The 19,565-nt window shown below is 46.1% G+C and overlaps 1 protein-coding gene and 1 non-coding gene across 5 annotated transcripts in view; both read right to left on the bottom strand.

Moving 5' to 3' along the window:
* The window catches only part of Rufy1 (RUN and FYVE domain containing 1), a 35,226-nt gene extending 19,396 nt beyond the window's left edge, over window positions 1-15,830 (bottom strand). Inside the window, exons 1-6 of one of the 4 annotated variants that reach the window (XM_019207443.2) lie at window positions 15,543-15,830; window positions 14,553-14,726; window positions 13,113-13,230; window positions 7,819-7,920; window positions 5,892-6,015; window positions 2,168-2,229 (exon numbers count right to left, since the gene is read on the bottom strand). In XM_019207443.2, coding sequence (XP_019062988.1) covers window positions 2,168-2,229; window positions 5,892-6,015; window positions 7,819-7,920; window positions 13,113-13,230; window positions 14,553-14,709 — 563 coding nt within the window. In that variant the 5' untranslated portion in view covers window positions 14,710-14,726; window positions 15,543-15,830. Of the gene's footprint in view, window positions 1-2,167; window positions 2,230-5,891; window positions 6,016-7,818; window positions 7,921-13,112; window positions 13,231-14,552; window positions 14,727-14,814; window positions 14,962-15,542 lie in introns of those variants that run through there. The other 3 variants (XM_019207442.2, XM_019207441.2, XM_019207444.2) reach the window with 3 other exon arrangements.
* Window positions 15,831-16,553: 723 nt separating this feature from the next.
* Window positions 16,554-16,696, bottom strand: LOC117285397. The gene has a single exon (XR_004516450.1). It is a non-coding gene; the product is annotated as a small nucleolar RNA SNORA79 (small nucleolar RNA).
* Window positions 16,697-19,565: the final 2,869 nt, after the last annotated feature.

Below are 19,565 nucleotides of genomic sequence, written 5' to 3' on the forward strand. Positions count from 1 at the left end.
CACCGGCCCCCTAAAATTTCTTTTTTTTTTTTTTTTTGTAACAAGAGTCTCATTATGTAGTCCAGGCTGGTACTGAACTCACTGTGTGTACCCTAGGTTGGCCTTGAACTCTTGATGACCCTTCTGCCTCAGCTTCTCGAGTGCTGTGACTGCAGGCGTGGGTCATCCTATACTGCTCACGCCATCGCTGCTGGACTTGTCTTCTATCTTTTCTCTTTTGAGACAGGGTCTGCCAAGTCGTTGAGCTGCCCAGCCTGGCCCTGAACTCATGATCCTTCTACCTCAGCTTCCCGAGGAGCTGAGATTTCTGTGTAGTTCTTTTTTCTTTTACCTGTTCTGCCCTTTTTACATAGCTCTTTCAGGCAACCCATTATTAATATACACAGTATTCAGAATTCAAATACAAAGTATATATTGGAGTTTTGGGTTTACTTATAAAAGTGAGACATATATACTGCCTAGCACTATACCTTTCTCATTCAATAGTAAACAGGAATTGGAAAATTCCTCTAATTCTACTATATGAGTAGCTCAAATTCTTTCTTTTTTCTTTTCTTTTTTGAGACAAGGTCTTGCTATGTAGTTCAGGCTGGTCTCATACTCATGGTGATCCTCTTGCCTCAGCCTTCAAATTAATTCTTTATACTTGCACAATACACTTTAATGTGGAATATTATGGATGGTCCATAATTCATCCAGTTTTTCCTTTACTGTCAGATGATCAGTTTATCTCTACTTTTTTTTTTTTTGAGACAGGGTTGTTGGTTTTGAACTCATGGTGATCCTCCTGCCTCAGCCCCCCACCCAAGAAATAGATTATAGGTGTTTGCCACTGTGCTGGCTCTATTTTTTTTTACATTAAGAATAAATTAAGATTAAATCTTAAATTTCAAATGGCCTTTGTGCTCAAGAGTGCACAAAGCATGGGTCCTGCTACTCCTCCTTTGTGGGGGGCACTCTGAGAGTTCTGGTTAGGAAGTGTGAGAGGCAGGGCCTGCAGGGAGAGCTACTCAAACACCCTGGGTTTACAGGGAAAACCTTCCCCACGCCTGCTAGTTATCAGGCTGATGCATCACTCTAGAAATGTCTCGCGCAATGAATATATAACATGTAAATACGTATGCATACCCTTTTTTATTTAAAAATGTTATTTTATTTTTATTTTTAAAAACCAAATACATTTGCACTTAGTGTTAGGGCGTATCTTTTTTATTATAATATAAATGGTGGCATGTTATCCACATTGTTTTTTTTTCCCTTTTCCTTCTTTTCCTAGGTAATTTCTTTTACAAAGAATGCTCTTATTAACAAGGGTGAAGGAGAGCTATGCAGCAGCATGAAAAGACATTCAAGATGCAGAATGATCAAAAAACAAGTCCAAGGCAAGATGGGCAAGATGGACTCCCAACACAACTGGCCTGAAAGCTGCCTTGGGATTAGTACAGCCCACCCTGGGTATGTGCGGCTCCTGGAGGTGGGAGACTGGGTACTATGGTACATCTGGGCCCTGGCCCCTACCCCTGTCCTGTTTCCAGCTGCCAGGAGGTGAGTAGCGTTCCTTCTCCATGCCTTTCCACTGTGATATTTGCACTGGAGCCAGCTGGCCATGAACTGAACTCTTTGAAACTAAGAGCCACAATAAACCTCTCCTCTTAAAAAGCAGTGGTCGTAAGGTAGTTTTTCCCCAGCAACAAGACAGCTGACCAACACAGCAATTTACACAGAAGCATCCCATTTTCTTTCAAATAAACTAAAACAAAAGTACTACCAAAAAGCATATTCGTGCAAGGTATTGAGAAGAGGCTTAAGAGCAGTGGAAAGAGGAGCTTCTCCCAAGGGCAAGAGTGGGATTTGAGAGGGAGGCGATGGGAGGGACAGGGTGGACGGGCCAACGCCACGTGCAGTGCTCCGTCCCTCGAACAGTGCAAATGCCGCACATCACCTATGTAATTAAAAACAACTCCACAAACACTGAAATCTCAAAGCAAAAAATAGTGTTCTCTGCCAGAATTTCATTAAAATTAAAAAGAACAGGGCCAGGGATTCAGCTAAGTGGTTCTACCACCTGCCACACAAATGCAAGGTCCCGAGTTTGATCCCCTGTACAAAAAAAAGGAAAGAAAAGAAAAGAAAAGAAAAGAGCAACAGCATGCTATGTGGTACTTACTCTCTGCCACCATCAGGATCCTGCACGTCCTTCAGGTAGAGGGAAAAATCGATTACTCCAACCTGATAGAAATAAAATACACAGGTTTAGTAAAATACGTTTCTCATTTCCTACCAGCCTTTCAAGCCTTGAAATTCAGAGAATTCACCACCACTGCCTATATTCAAAAAGAGCACATTGTTTATACAGACTAATGAAGTCCTTTGTGTACAAAGTAATTTAAAAAAAGAGACCTAGATCTTTAGAAAAAAGTAGTGATGTTTCTGGGTCCTTTTTTACTTCAGTTTTGGTGAGATGGTCTAGTCTGTTTTCCCGGGAAAATTCTGTCACCCCTGGGAATTAGGGAGGACCAAAACTCCTCACCCATCTGAGCAGCAAGGGTTTTGTCCCCCTCTCCACAAGGGAGAGGGCTCTTTCAGAATAAAGCATGTGAGAGTAGGGGACGCCGTTCCTATTTGAGATACAGGCACACTGCCTACAACCTAAATGTCTGTGTGTGAGGAAGCCTTTAAATCACTCATGTCGTACTGGTTACGCAGAACCATAAAAAAGAATGTGGACTGCTGTGCAACAATATGAAGGAAGCTCCAGGACACAGTCTGGAGTCAGAGAACAGCAAGTACAGCGACAGCCCTGTGACAGTGACCCCTTACACAAACACGAAAACTGTGTGACGACTTTAAGATGTGCAGACACCTTCTCCAACCTCTATCTGCCAATGACAGGAATCAGTTGATGCTCCCAGTCCTGGAACCGAGAGGGCCTCAGTTCCAGTTTCACTGAGTAAAATGCAGAAGACACAACACCGTGTGGCTTTTGTGGCTTCTCTGTGGACACACCCTCTGATATTCTCAGTGTTCACTTAGGAAGCCACAATGCTGCAGACCTCATGGAAGGGCCACAACGGACAGCGGTGCCTCACAAGACCGCCTTCTCCGACTACCCGTGACCTTGCCTTTCCTTAACAGGGACAGAAAACCAGAGAAGGGTTAGTTTAAAACAAAACCTGTGTACATACACATGCAGCGAGGTGAGACATCGCTACCCTCGGGTGTGGGGAGGAAGGGCTGAGAGGCAAACCGACAGGATGCTTGAACTTATACACTTCTGTGTCACCAGCTGTTTTTTTCAAAAAACATGCACTGTGTAATGAAAACTAAATAATAAAAATAAAAAACATATTCAACGGGAGGAAAACTCCAGCAATAAAAAGAATGAGAATTGATACCTAAGGCAGACACTAATGGCTTAGAAGGCAAGCCAAGCTTTCCTCCTATTTTTTGCACGTGTGCTGATGAAGCGAGCACCCAAGCTCTCCTCCCAACGTGGAACCGACGAACAGAAGCTGGTTTTTCAAAGCTCAACAGAGCAGATCAGCCTCCATGAGCACAGGGGATATGTGACAAATGTAAACATCATGAAGGAGAGCGGTGAGATTTTAGAAAGCTACAGCAGAACGCTATCACACAACTTCAGTTTACAGTATCTGGAAGAAATGATTTCTAGGACAATAAAAATGGCTTAAAAGTTGTTCTAAGAGTTAGAAAACCAGGGCCGCAGATGTAGCTCAGCAGTGCAGTGCCTGCCTGGCAAGCGCAAGGCCTGAGTTTGACTCCCGAGAGAGAAAAACCAACAAATTGACCAAAAACTATGCACAGAATTAAAGAGAAGCTGGGGATGGTGGTGCATGCCTGTAATTCTACTTGGAAGGCTAAGGCAGGCGGATCGCTGCAAGTTCAAGGCAAAAGGACACAGTGAGTTCAAGTCAAGGCTGAACTACACAGTGAGGCTCTGACATGCACACAAGCGTGTGCACACTAAGAAAGTAGCAAGACTGAAAAAGACACAAAGGGCCAGGGATTTAGCTCAGTGGTGCCACAGTCTGCCTCACAAGCAGAAGGTCCTGAGTTCAATCCCGAGTACCACCACCAAAAAAAAAGGGCATAAGTCTGACATGGGATCAAACTCAGGACCTTGCACGTGCAAGGCAGGTGCAGTGCTGCTGAGCTAAATCCTTAGCCGCCCCCCTGTTTTTGAGACAGGGTCTTACTAGGCAATTCAGGCTGGCCTTAACTCACTATGTAGCCCAGGCTGGCCTTGAACTCTTGGTGATCCTCCAGCCTCAGCCTCCCGAGTGCTGGGATTACAGGCATGTGCCACCATGCCTAGCTCTGACATGGTCATATAGTAAATTCTAGCAAATCTTGAAAAAAAATTCTGTTCAAACAAGGAAAGGAAGAACAACATTATCCTGTTTATTATTATGAATCTCATGCAATTCTGATGTTGAAACGTGGTAAGGACACTACAGAAAAGTTAGGACAGGTTGACCTATAAGCAGAGACGTAGAAATGCCAGATAAACCATAAGCATGATGCCCAAGCAAGGGTCAGTTTAGGGATGCATGAATAATATAATGGGAAATCCACAAATTAATCCAGTTATACTTATGAATGAAAAGAGACATATCCCAGTAGATGTAGAAGAAGGAATCTGACAGCATCCTGTGTTCACTTCTACTAAAAATGCAAACTGAAACAGGACAGTACTTGCTCAGCATGAGAAGCAGTGACACAGGACCGGGCTGCCTTCTGACAAGAGGTTAGGTCAGGCACATCTACCACTGGCACAAATCTCAGTGGGGTTTTATCTTGGGGTTTGACAAAATGATGTCCTAATACCCCAGGCAGAACGGATGGCCTAAAAGTATCTGAAGAAGCAAAGCAGCACTGGCAGAAGGTTGGCTAGCACAGTGCAGAACATGCCAGTGATACAAGGGTGAACACAGGAGCCACACAGAGGGGTCCAGAGGTGAGCCTGGAAGGTTCACGTGTGACAAAGGGGGACTCCACATTAGCAGAAAAACAGCATCTTTAGTAGATGATTTTGAAAAAACTGGTTAAGTATTTGTGAATGTAGATTCCTCCTTCAAACCATGTCAAAACAAATGATAGATTACTTAAAGGTACAAAAATACACATTTGATTTAAAAAAAAAAAAACAATAACCAGGTGCAGGGCAGTGCCCATCCTGTAATCCAGGCTACTCAGGAGGCTGAGGCAGGGGAAATCACAAGTCCGGGCCAGTCCGGCGAGACCTTGTCTCAAAACTAAAAGGGGATGGGGTCGGGGATCTAGCTCAGTGGTGAACTGCCTACCTGGCAGCACGATGCCCTGGGTTTGACCCCGAACCCCAAGACCAAAACCAACTGTAACTCCCCAAATGCTGACAGGGTCTCGGAGGAGATGGAGGGTCAGGCGTCTCCCTGGCCCCAGGAGTGCAGGCCTCAGCCTGACCACTGCTTCCTGTGGGAGGAAGGACCACCCGAGGGCTGACCCTCCCCACGGTGCTTTTTGCCCTGCTGCTCTCCTAGGCCCCGTGTCAGCAACTGGACCCCCGCCCCCGGCCCTTCCTCCCTTGGGGACTGAGTCTCCTCAGTGCATCTGCTGTCTCTGTTGTAGCTACTTCTACCTCAGCCTGCACAGCTGCAGGCCTGAGCTCTTAAACCAGGAGCAATCCTTTCAGTGCAATGCTTAAAACCTGCCCAAGCTCCAGGGGCAGGATGAATGGAGCCTTTTCCAGCCTCCCCTCTGTGGCAGGCAGCACCTGTGGTCCTCTGTCACAGGGGTCCCGGCAGGTCCCTTGCTCAGTCCACCTCCTCCTGCAAACCCTGTGTAAAATCCCTGGCCTAGTGCATCCTACCTGGAACTGAATCCCTGTTTACCTGAGAATCCAGGTCTTCTCCCTTTAGACAGAGGTTGGCATCGAGCACATTGAGTCCCACCAGCAGACCGACAATCACCGCGCCTTCCTCCTCCATCAGCAGGGCCTCAGGCTCATAGAACTCGCTGAAAGAGAGCCCTTGATGGGTAAGCCATGCTGCGCTCAGGCCTTCCCTGCCGCCTCTATGCCTACCCTCCCGGCAAGCTGCCTGCGTGAATATTCTTTTCCCTAGCATTTCCTTCCACTGTGTCAAGTGCTGCCATTTCCATTTCCTTTCTGCCAGTTTGATCTTTTTGGTTTTTGGTACCAGGGATCGAACTCAGGACCTTGTGCTTGCGAGGCAGGCGCAGAGCCACTGAGCTAATCCCCTCAACCTTTTTTGGGACAGGGCCCAGGCTGGTCCAGAACTCGTGGGCTCCAGCCACTGAGCAGTAGGAGTGCCATGTGGCCACCGCAGGGGGCTCTCGGCTGCAGGGCTGCCCACCATGCAGCACGGTGGGACTGAAGGCTAGAAACTTCAGAGGCGGACCTGCCAGAGCCTTTGTTTGCATGGGTGACTCTGTCCTCTTGCCTCTGGTCAGGAGGTGTGCAGTGTAACTCCACTATGGATTCAAACCCAAAGCACCTGGGCCAACTAGTCAGGCACGGAACCTCTAAACCTTGCGAGCCAGAACTAACCCTTTTCTCAGTGTCAGCTGATGAGCTCAGGTGTTTCAGTAGTGATGAAGGCCGGCTGAGTCTGCATCCTCTCCTTTCTTCACGTCTCTTAGGACGGACTACTGTACCCAGCTAAAATGGCTTCATTTAGATCCTGGACCCAGTACCTCTCCCCACCTTGTGGTCCTGCCCTCCAGACCAGCCCTCTACCCCTGTCTCCCCAGGCTCCTCTTCCACAGCAATACCACTGTCTCTACCGTCACCCTCTTAGAAACAGCCTCCTAATTCAGAGAACAAAGCTCTTCCCTCCTCCTGTGTCCCACTGAGCAACACTTCCTGCTTTTGTTTCCTTACTTCCTCTACTACCTAATGCCGTTTCCAGCCTCCAGTGATTTACCAGTTTATGACATCTAGGGGTTTCCAGACCACAGTGAATGTATACATGTGCATGAGAGAGAACTTATGAACAATTTCTTCATTAGGATAAAATCTGTAACACAAAATTATTCAGTGTAACAGGATTCTGTTACTGGGTAAATCAGTATTTCTCAGCTAGGAGTGGTGTACATGCCTGTATTCCAGTACTCTGGGAGGCTGAGGGAGGAGGATTGCAAGTTTGAGCCCCACTTGGGTAACTTGGTGATTTAATAAGACTGTCTCAAAAAGGTGGGGAGCGGCAGGGATAGAGTTCAGTGCAAAGACCCTGGTTCAATCTCAGAACTGAATCCCCCACCCCACAAAAAAAAAAAAAAAAGAGAGAGAAAACTGAAACCCACCCCTGCAAACAAAAACAAAACAGTAACAAAAAATTAGTCATAGGGCCGGGGATTTAGCTCAGTGGTGCTGATGCCTGCCTCACAAGTGCAAGGTCCCAAGTTTGATCCCTGGTACCAGAAAAAAACAGAAAAAGGACAACTGTCCATTATACCTAGTTCTGAAGTAATCTTTTCTGTTATCATAATCTAATAAATATCAACTCACTGAAAGTTAATGGAATAGGCTGTTACTCTTAGGTATTAATATTTTTGAAATGAAAAATTTCCAAAATGAAGTCATATGAATCTGCATTCATAATGACTTTTAGCTATCAGTGCTCAGAAGAGAAACCAGCACTGCCATTTTAAAACTAAGCCACAGAATTCTGAAGATTAATAATAATTTCCATAAAAGCTGTGAACATTATATACTCTTATTTTAATTCAAAATGGCCTGCAGAATTGTGCTGTCACTATTTACATGCAAAAGAAAAGCAGGGACAGGTGGAGCAATACCTTAGGAGATGCTTGTTGTCTATCAGCACTTTCAGGTAATCTGCCAGCTTCTTCTGCATGAGGGCAAGGTAGAGCCACGCTCGGCCTCTCCCCACGGCCGTCCTGGAATTCAAGCAGAGAACAAGCTGTGTGGCGCTTGGGACAGTGACAAGAGATACAGAATGCAGCACTCCCGTTCCTGCTCTGGGCGCAGAGCGGGGAGGGCTGGAGGTTGGCAGGCGCTGTGTGCAGACAGCAGAGAAGACGCTGGCACACGCCTCCGGGACTGTTTGAATTTCACACCACAAGCATGTGCTTTGTCTTTTTTCGAACAAAAGGAAAAAAAATCTTAAACCACAAAATTCTGACTTGTATAACAAATACAAAATTAGAACTCTGCATGTATAAAATTTCACAGGGAGCCAGGGGACAGCAGTTGAGGTTGGTATGATGGACACTCTTTCAAAAGACTAACACAGGTCACAGTGCGTGGCAGTGTTGAAGCCTCACAGACTTCTGAGACACTGGCCTAAAGTTGCGCTTCCAGGCGAGGCTGTATTTTTAGTGAACATGCAAAAGCTTCTTTTTGGTATTGAGGATCAAACTTGGGTCCTTGTGCTTGTGAGGCAGGCGGAAGAACCACTGAGCTAAATCCCCGGCCCAGGCTATATTTTTAATACGGTGAATGACACACACTGCGTATGCTGCCACCTCAGCCATCTTTACGAGCACGTCACCCTGGGAACCTTCACACTGCTGTGCAATCGGGTTCCATGCTGCAGTTTTGAAAAGGTCCACACTATTCATTAAAAGAAAGAGAAGCCTTCTAATAACAGAACTGAAACTGTTTAGGGGAAAGGAGATTTTGTTCTAGGCATTATTAACATCTAAGAAGTAAAGGCAGGGCTGGGGATTTAGCTCAGTGGTGCCATTACCTGCCCCACAAGCGCAAGATCCCGAGTTCGATCCCCAGTACCAGAAAAAAAAAAAAAAAAAAAAAAAAAACAAAAAAAAAAAAAAAGCTCAAAAAACAAAACATACATAAAAGTAAAGGCAACACTAGTTAGTAGTCTGTATGAAAGAAAGCTCGCAGGACCAAAGGCCTCACCAGGTGCAGGTCATGTGCCCCCAGATTTCAGAAGCCAGGCTTAGAACGATTACCCTCATTTCAAGAATAACAGGCTTTGACCATTCCCCCAGAAATGATGCTAAGTCAGAAAAAAGGAGGGAGGAAAGTAGGAGTAAAAGATATGTAATGTTGGCGCGGTGGGAAAAATGAAGGCTGAGATGTGCTGCTTGGTAAGAATGTGAAGTGGTACAATTTTTCCAGCTGAGAATGTGATGAAAACAGATTTCAAAATTCAACATCTAGCAGTAGGTACTTAGGTGATAATTTAGAGGAGACACAAAAATTTATGTTTGGGATGGTTACCATATCACAGAAAAAATGAGTATCTGAAGACAACTGCAAAGTACATACAGGGACTTAAAAAATTAACTGTACAAAAGAATACTATTTGGCCACTTAAAAATTATAGTGTGAGCTAGGTGTGAGGTATGGTGGGACACGACTGTAATCCCCGCAACTCAGGAGGCTAAGGCCGGAGGATCACAAGTGCGAGGCAAGTCTGGCAAATTAGTAAGATTCTGTCTCAAAATCAAAAACAAAAAGACCTGTGGATATAGCTTACTAGTAAAGCACTCTTGGGTTAGATTTTCAATACCAAAAAAAAAAGATTCTACACACAAAGAAACGCTCAATGTATGAAGAGACAGGTGTCACCCGAGCGGATTATTACATGATGTGCACAGGCACATGTATGTGCCCTACACACATGTACAAATACTGTGCCAGATACAAAATAGGCACTAACAAAAAAAAGATGTGGGCAAATATTCGACATGAGTTTAAAATCTAACATTAAATGGAAAAAGCTATAAAACAGTACGTGCACTTTACAAATGCTGAACTTTCTGTTGCTTTGGGAAGAGGCAGTGACACCCACCCCTGGTTTAAACCGGGAAGTGCTGTAGTACAGACACTCAGCTCCAAAACTTTCTGGGTCTTATCCTCCGCTTGCCCGTCCCTCTTGTACACCCATTAAATACACCATTTCACTTCTATGTGCAAACAAGCACAAGCTCTTATTCTTCTCACCTTTTAAAAAAACCAACCAAAACCAAACCCATGCTGTTTGGCAATTTACTTATTTCACTGAGAATCTGTCATCCTGAAAGTCTTTCCATATCCACACACACTTTCACCTTCAGCATTTCGGTAATGGACCACTGGTGTTAATCTTCTGCTGTCACCAGTGATGCTGCAATGTGTAGTCATGACTTTCATTTCTGAGATGAGGTCTTCATATGTTGTCCAGCTGGTCCTGAACTGCTCAGCTCAAGTGATCCTCAGGTGCCAGCCCCAAGCAGCAGGGACTCTGAGTGCTACTGCGTACAGTGCTGAGTCGTGTATTACATCCACAGAAGAGCTGCCTAGAAGTGGGAGTGAGGGTCGGGGCAGACGCATCTGTAGCTGCTGGGCAGTGCCAAGGGTCCTCCACAGGAATGAGTACAATATGACAAGATGTAGTGGGGTGCGGGATAAAATAAAAACAGAATCTCAGGTTTGACTGACAATGTGCCAGAGGATCTAAAAGGATACTGATCAAGATGCTAGTATATTTTTTCTCCCCTTTCTTTGCCTTTTTTTGGAAGGTGTGGGGGACTGAATCCAGGGCCTTTGAGCTATGCCTGCAACCCTAAGTTTTTTTTTTTTTTTTTGGTACTAGGGCTCGAACTTGGGCCCTTGTGCTATGCAAGGCAGGCGGCAGAACCACTGAGCCAAATCCTCAGCCCAACCCTAAGTATTTTTAATCCTTGGTTATAGAGTAATGGAGGAAGTATGACAATCTCATTTTGTTTCTGGCTTGTTTTTATTTCCTAATTAAAAATTAAGCAATTAGAAGGCAGGTGAGGTAGCACACGCCTGTAATCCCAGAACTCAGGAGGCTGAGGCAGGAGGATCACTGTGAGTCTGAGACCAGTCTGGGCTACACAGTAGTTCCAGGTCAGTTTCAACTACATAGTGAGACCCTGTCTCAAAACAAAACAAAACAAAAACAAACAAAACAAAAACAAACAGAACAAAAAAAATGTTTTTCATTTTCATTTTTTTTTTTCTGGTACCAGGGATCGAACTTAGGACCTTGCACTTTCCAGGCAGGTGTAATGCCACTGAGTTACATTTCCAGCCATTTTTGATTTTCTAAAGAAACAGAAATCTTGCCTGGTTTAAGGTACAGTGTTCGCAGTTGGTATCTCTAAAGCTTCATTCAGTAATAAACTGCGGCATGAAAATGGTGAGACATTTTGGCAATAGGTCATGATGAAATATTTTTAAAATCTCAATTAGACGCGAGTATTAAACTCTAGGAGACGTTTTCCCAGGAATATAAAATTTATACTGTTTCAAACTACTTTAAAAAAATCCTTGCCGGGTGTGGTGGCGCATGCCTGTAATCCCAGTACTCAGGAGGCTGAGGCAGGAGGATCGCTGTGAGTTTGAGACCAGCCTGGACTACATAGTGAGTTTCAGGTCAGTCTCAACTACATAGTGAGACCCTGTCTTAAAAATCAAAACAAAACAAAAAATCCTCCACTTCCAAACCCACCCCAAAACTCCAAATAAAAGTCATAAAATTTCCAAAATGCCATGGAAATTTTTAGAACTTTTGTTAATACGTAATAAAACAGTGAAAACACTTTACCTTTTTTTTGGTGTCGGTGGTGGAACTGTGGCGGTACTGTGGCTTGAACTCAGTGCCCTTGCACTGAGCTACATCTGCAGCCCTTTTTGCAAAAACTATTTTTTCAGTACTGGGACCAAACTCAGGACCTTGTACTTGTGAGGCAGGCATGGTGCCACTGAGACAAATCTCTGCCCCTGCAAATTTTAATTTTGAGACAGTATCTCACTAAGTCACCAAGTTGGCCAGGTTTGGCAAGAACCTGAGATCCTCCTGCCTCAATCTCCCAATGTTCCGGGATCACAGGCGGAGCCACCTCCCCTGGCTCACTGCAGCTCTTCAAGAAGCAAAAGAGGACCCTCTCCTCAACTCCAGGTTCCTCCTAAACCACGACGAGCAGAGAACCAGTGGGTCTGCTGTTTTGACAGACAGGGTGAGGGTGTACAATAAGCTTGTTACTTGTTTAGCAACCAGAGGGAGGGTTAATAAGGAAACACATGGTGATGTGGTGGATCGGATGGTAGGCTCTCAGTACATTAAGACTTCAAAAATGCCTTGGGCCAGTGTACAGCTCAGTGATAGGGTGCCTATGAAACCCTGAATTCAGTCCCCCGAACTCCCTGAAAAGAAGAGGTCATCAAAGAAATATTTCAGAAGTTGGTATATGCGAAGTGGTATATGCCTAGAAGGCTGCACTAGTGCCAGGGACCAACGGCTTAGTCATCTTGAGAAGAATGCACACAGGTCGACCATGGTGAAGGTTACTGAGATCTACAGGTTTGTAGACAACAGATCTGTGATCTGCTCCTGGCTCCCCCACTCACTTGCCGAGAGAACTTGGGCAAGTCTCAGTGTCCACACTGCCCGTGAGGGGATCAGGGGCTGCCTCTGATCATCTGCTAGGAGATGACAGACTTAATAAAGCCAGCACAGTGCCTGGCAGACAGCAGATCTTTACTGTGGTAGCTATTACCTTCTAAAACCAAAAGGCTGGCTCTGCAGAACTATCAAGCGAAGGCTGAATGTTAGTCCCACTAAGGAGACTGCAGAGGATTCTTTCCACCACCTTACAGACCCCTAAGGGCCCTTAGGAATGCAGATTCCATGATGATGCCTTATGGGTGTTCTATCCAGAGTTTGATTTTAAGCTGATGCGTAGGGGTCCCAAAGACAAATCCTGACATGGTAAATAATTCACTGGCCCCAACCTATTCACAGTGCCCCTTGTCCTGGAATCTAAGATGTGGCCTAAACTACATTACTCACACTGTCCAGCTGCATCCAGATTACGGGAGTGTTAACAATGACTCCTTTTCCTCTGACTGCTCTTTAACTATACCTCTTCAACCTATTCAACCTGTAGGGCAAGCAGCAATCACTGTGCTCATGCAAAAGAGAGGCTCAGAGAGATGTAAAATCTTGCTCAAGAAAATGTGGATAACGAGCAGTAGGACTGGGATTAAAGTTTGTTCCAAGTCAGAAAAGGTTTTATCAGCAAGAAATTGGGAAATGAGTAAATATAAGGGAATTTTTAAAAACATCAAACTGGTATTACTACTTCTCACTCACTTTAATTCTGGCAGATTTCTGACACTAGTAGCTATATCTGATGCTTCTGGACAAAGTTTCTCCACCAGCTCCAAAGGACCAAAGAAAGATTTATTTTGGCCAATAAAACTCTTCTTAACTAAAAGGGAAAACAAAAGTGTTATTCACAAGAACATGTTGCAAAATTGCTTCAGGGCCCATCTTTCTCCCAAACGCCAAGGGAAAGGTGCAGAGCACCACTGCTCCACCCTTCTGATTCAGTCCCAGGGACTGGGAACAGCCAAGAACAAATCAGCTCCTCCACCCTCTGCCGACAGCTTCTCAGATACACTTGCTAACCTTCTCTATTGCCCCAAAATAAAACAGGTGTTGTCTATACTCACCTGGAGATCCCCCCTCTTCCTCCTGATAGAAACATCGATGCTTGATTTCTTCTATCATCATCGCCACCTCTCACCAGAAGTGCTCTAGTAACAACCTAAGCGGTCTTCCTGCTCCCAACTGTGTCACCTCCACCCTGTTGCCATTTATTCTGGGCATAGCTGGAAGTTCTTTTACAAGTGCAAATTAGGTCACTCTAGCTCTAAAGTTCTCCAAACCCTAAAACCCTAATGCTAACCCTAATCCTAGTGCTTTTTTTTTTGGTCCAAAACTTGCACCAAGTCCTTCCCCAAATCCTTCAAATACATGTAAAATCAACTCTACTCCCTCACGTGACCTTAAAGGCCCTGCATGATACATCTCCTTCACACTCCCTGGACTTCCTCTTGCACGCCTGGATTTCCAGGAGCTCCTCCAACCGAGGTCACCCCACAGGGCCTTGGCACGGGTCACCCCCGCCCCATCTCCGCAGCTCGGCTTCCATCTTCTCCTTGGGTCTCAGCTCACATTTCACTTTCCTAAAAAGACCTTCCCCTCCCACCTCGGCTCAAAGTTCCTCTCCTCAATTCTCTAGCATGTAACTCACTTTGCTTCCTTGACTTTGAAGCATTTTGCAATTCTGGTTGTTTCTGTGTTTACTGTCTGTCTCGTCTTGTAGAACTGCGCTGTCCAAGGCAGTGACCAGTCACCTAACGCTGCCTGCAGAGCACCCGCCAGTGTTTGTTAATGACAACTGAACGAAGATTCGTTGGAAGTATAAAACACAGTGGACTTTCACGGTGGAATCAAAGCGAATGAAGAGTGTCATTAATAAGCCTCACAATAATGATTACGTGTCAAAATTCTATTTCGGAAATGCTAGGTTCAGTAAGATGTACTGTTTATACTAGCTTCATTTGTTTCTTTTTACTTAAGAGTGGCTGTGGAAAATTAAAAGCTGTTTCTGTCTCTGCACCCTTCTTTTGGACAGCGCGGCTCTAGAGTACCGCTTCTGGAGGGCAAGGGAGTTGTTCTGCACACAGCTGTCAGAACACCGAAGCCAGCGCCAGCAGAGTGTAGCTCTCGGACGCCCAGGCTCACCTTTCAGCCCGTGTTTGAGGCAGTGCTCCATCACCACAAAGAACTGCTGCAAGGGGGCGTGGTCCGCGTCCAGGCTGCGGCCCAGGCTCAGGGCCGACTGGAGCAAGACCTTGATGCTGAGTTTCATCATGTGCATCAGGTTGGCGCGCTCCTCCATCGTCTGGCTTCTGCAAGCTGTGGGAAGAGCAGGGACCAAGTCACTAGTGGACCGAGGGCGGTCTGAGGCCACGGGGTGGGACGCAGGACGCAGACGCGCTAATACCCGCGGTTTGTAGTCAGCAGTTTGTCGCTTTGCGGAAGCCACAGCCGTACCTGGGCCTCAGAGGAGGAAGGTCGGCAAGTTACTCCGGAGGCCTCTGACGCGCGGCTGCGCGCGTTGCCACGGCGACGGCCCTTCCAAGAGTCACCGTGATTGGCCTTTCCCACCAACCCCGTCCCAGTTTCGACCAATAAAAGGACTCAAACTCCATTTTAAACTACAGAGCGTGCAGGACAAGCGTCCCGTTTCCCCGCACTCCTATTGGGTGAATCAGCGGAGACCATGCCCACGAACGGCAGGCGCCATTTTGCGTTCGCCGCCCGCCGGGAATTTGGAGCCGCTGTTGTCTGGATAGGGCCCACTTCCTCACGGTTCCGGACTCGGGTTCCCCTTGCCGATCTTTCAATCATGAGTAGTGGACAATCCTGAATTTTACAAACTTTTTTGGGCATTAAAACCATTAAGAATCAAGCGAACTCAGATCCTTTTTTCTCGGTCGGACTTGGCCGAATGCCGGCCGACCGCTCCCTTAGCCAGGATCGCGTCTGGGCGACTGCAAAGGCCCTCAGGCCCTGGCCTGGGAGGCCCGGCCCGGCTCGGCGGGGGACCGCCCGCGCAACCTCCCACCCCAAATAAACTGCGAGTGAACGGGCATTAAGAGAATGAATTGTGATAGAGGTCGTAAGTAAATGTGGAGACACCATGGGACTCAAAGTTCTAAAATGTCTCACCAAAATCCAAGAAGGTAGGGGCGAACACATGTCATCTTCGCTGTGAAGAGGGGGAAGTGGGTCAAGTAAAGCAGTCAGATAGGAGTGGCTTGCGGAAGACTCTGGACCCCAGGGTCTTGCAGGTGCTAGGGAAGTGTTGTGCCGTGAGCCACAGCCCTGGCCCTAACAAATTAGAAGCCTTCAATGACACGGACGCTTGGCAGAGGAGAAAATGGAAAACCTCAAAAAGGAGAGGATACTCTGACAACCAAAGGAAGAACGGAGGCGGGCGGTTCCCCTAACACACAGCCGGCCGTGTGGACTTCCGGTTGCCCAGCCGGGCCTCCGGTCTTCCGCAGGGCCGCCGCGGGCCGGCTCTGGGCTGGGCCTGCTGAGGGCGCGCTCAGGTCCCAGCTCCTCTTCCTTCTCACAGTGTGGTTAGGCCGCAAGGACCCAGAGGAGGGGAGGCTCCTGAGGTCATTTCTGCTTTCACACTTTATTGTACTTATCCCAGGAAGCTTAGTCTTGGGGAAAAGGGTGGCTTCTAGTTCTTTGCTGAGCGGTTTGGGCAATTAAGCATCTTATTGAGACCGTCTAAAAAATTTTAAAAGGCTGGGGAAAGCCTCAGTATGAAAGTCCTGGGTTCAGCCACCACCCACCGCCCTAAAACAAAGCAACCCCTCCCCCAACCTTGAATTCCTGGGTTCACGTGATCCTCTTGCCTCAGCCCAGGAGAGCTGAACTACAGACAGGTCTACCTACGTAATCTTTTTCTGGGTTTTTTTGGTGGTGTTTTGGTACCTGGGATCGAACTCAGGTTCTTCCCTTGCCAGGCAGGCGGCAGAACCACTGATCTAAATCCCTAGCCCTATCTACATCATTTAAAATGGCATAATGCCTTCTGGCTGGAGCACATTATTATGAACATGCATACTTATCCTTTAAAAGAACTCTAAAAGCAAGATGTAGGATGCATGCATGCATGCGTGTGTGTGTGTGTGTGTGTGTGTGTGTGTGTATAAATTTTTTATTAAGTGTTCCATTCTACAAATCTCAGCGCATAGACAGATAAACCCATTATCCTTATATCCTCTGAGTGAAGAAAGTCAATTTTAATTTATGATGACCTAAAATCCTAGCGCCAGGCCTGAGGGCCATAGGAGGAACAGTCTTCAGCAAGTAAGTGCCTGATGTGTGAGCACCCAGTGTGGGAAACTGCTGAGACAGGAAAGCAGCCAGCTACATGCAGAGATATCCGGAAAGATACAGTAGGATTGGGGACAGTTTTTTGGGAAGGGGAAATCTACTGTATGCCCAATATTCTTTTCTACAGTTAGATTTTAACCATTTATATTTTCCTTTAACAAATCTCAAAAAGCCCAAATAAGACAACTACGCACAACACAATCACTGTGGGGCCAAGTAATTTTGGGTAGGGGACAGTACTGGGGATACCCAATTTGTCAGGCAAGTGCTCTATCACCGAGATACACCCCCAGCCCCAACAGAGGTGACTTTTTTTTTTTTTTTTTTTGAGACGGTCTCACCGTGTAGTTGAGACTGACCTGGAACTCACTATGTAGCCCAGGCTGATCTTGAACTCAAGAGCCTTCCTGCCTTAGCATCTGGAGTGCTGGGATTACAGGCATGTGCCACCATGCCTGGCTTTTTTTCGGACTTATCTTTTTTTTTTTTTTTGGTACTGGAAATTGAACTCGGGTCCTTGATATTTTAAAATGGCGCTCAAAGCATTCCACAGCAATGTCTTACTTTGTTCCGTACTGGGAATGGAACTCTGGACCTTGCACTTGTGAAGCAGGCTGAATCCCCGGCCTACCTCAATGTGTTTTAAAAGTGCTGCCATCAAGAGTGTGGCTCATAGTCGAACTCTGCTCCTAAACTGCTCCCTCTGAAAACTCTTCCTCCCCTCACTACTCAGTGAGGTGAGCAACAATGGGCCAACCGGGCCCTGCCCTGGCCAAAGTGGGGGCCGCTGTCTTCCTGCCTGCCTGGTTTCTGCAGAGCACCCTGCCCAGGGGCCAGTCCTTCCCCACCTACCTCATGGCTTCAAATCCTGCTGACCCTCAGGGACCAGCCACAGGGCCCAGCCAGGAGTTCTCTGAATTTCAGCTCCCTGGAAGCCATGTTCACATTTTTCCAGATTGACTGGAATACTTTCTCTAAAGTGACTAAAGACATCCCGGTAGTATCTATTACAACATTTTACATGAGATTATTTGAAGACATAGGAAGACTGTGGTATGACTAAGAGCATAGACTGGAGAAACAGTTTTGGTTCAAGCTTTCATCTTTGCCCCAAATTCAGTGTAGAAGTTGTCCCACTCCCAGGGCCCTACTGGGCTGGATGTCATCTTGGGATGAGGTGGGTGGGAAGCCCTCCCAGTTCCTGTCTCCCAAGTCTGGTCCACCCTGGGCCACCTGTACTGATAGTCGGGAAAGGGGTCGGAAGAGGCCACAGGATTCCCTGACTGTGCCTGGGGCTGTGGGGGGACCCACAGGAGTCTGACTCCGGCATCTGGTGCCTTCCCAGGCTCCCTGGTCCCATGGCCTCCAGTTACACAACACAAATTTAAAACATTTCAAGCACAGCTTGTCTGAGCGCCTGACCCCTGTAGGTGCACTGGCTGCACACCCACTGCACACCCAGGAGCCAATCCTGCCTCCACCCAGCATCACGGAGGACGGGGGGGCGGGTGAAGGCGAGGGCCGACCTGAGACCAGGCACACTGCTGCTTTTGTAACTATCTAAACGGAAAATGAGGACTTTCCAATATGCATCTGTTTATCACATATTGTTTATTGTTCTGGCTAGGCACAGCCCATTTTATTTATCAACGAACAGCTGATGTTTTATAGTCACATTCTGCACAATGACATTTCAGTAAGCAGTGGGCCAATCTACAAGATTATAGGGTAGCACAATGATCCCCATCACCCTGTGACACTGGAGCTGTTGCAAATACAGCGTGACACAGTCCTCACATGTGGAAATGCTAGTGTAAGTATGGCCAGTGGTATGAAAGTTTACCATCCAATTACGTACTGGAATGCAGACCTTCCTGTTTATGCCTGAGTCACATTCCTGTGATGAGGTCGTTAACTGAATTGGTTACTGAAGGATGAGTTGTGTATAGTATATACAGTACATACATTACAATATTCAGAACAAAGAAATGGCCAAAGGAAACTCCAACTTGACTGATTTGCACAACTCTTACATGCAAAACTGTAATGTATAATAGAACATAAAACTATAGTACTGTGCTGTACAGTACAATCAGCAAAAATGACAACACTAATAAGGTGTACTGTACAAAAAAGATGTTGAGATTCTATCAAGATCTGCAGAGCTGTACAAAACAAAGGCTGCAAGTCCAAGCGGTGGTCCTAAGTCTGAAGACCACACCTTGGTTCTAAGTCTGAAAGCCATTAAACGGGGAATATCTGAATTGGATAGTGTGAATAAATAGTTATTAATAGTTTGTCTACTACACTATGTTTATTATAGTTATTTTAGCATATATTCCTCCCCCCATACTAATGGTTAAACTCAGGGCTTTTGCACTGAGTTATATCCCTAGTTCTTTTTTACTTTTTATTTTGAGACAGGGTCTTTTTATTCAAAACTTCCTGCCTCAGCCTCCTACAGTGCTATGATTACAGACCTGTATCACCAGACCTGTCAACAAATACCCCTTCTATTTTTTTAAAAAAGTTACAGTGGACCCTTGACTTAAGAACTTAATCCCTGCCTGCCTTGCAAGTGCAAGGTCCTGAGTTTGATCCCCAGTACCAACCAAACAAACAAACCTCAATTGGTTCCTGAGGGCTGGTTGTAACTCAAGTGGGTTCTAAGTCAATACACCTGAAATCCAGATGTTTACTTGGGTACATGCTACACATAACAGGCAGATGAATCTTCTATAAACCTAATTAATTCAAGTTGTTCATATGTCAGGTCGGTTGTAACTTGAGGGTCCACTATACCTAAAAATTAGCCTTCAAGGGGAATTCCAGAAGGCA

Source organism: Fukomys damarensis, unplaced genomic scaffold, assembly GCF_012274545.1.
Source record: "Fukomys damarensis isolate Sample0158 unplaced genomic scaffold, DMR_v1.0_HiC HiC_scaffold_9, whole genome shotgun sequence".
Classification (NCBI taxonomy): Eukaryota; Metazoa; Chordata; class Mammalia; order Rodentia; family Bathyergidae; genus Fukomys; species Fukomys damarensis.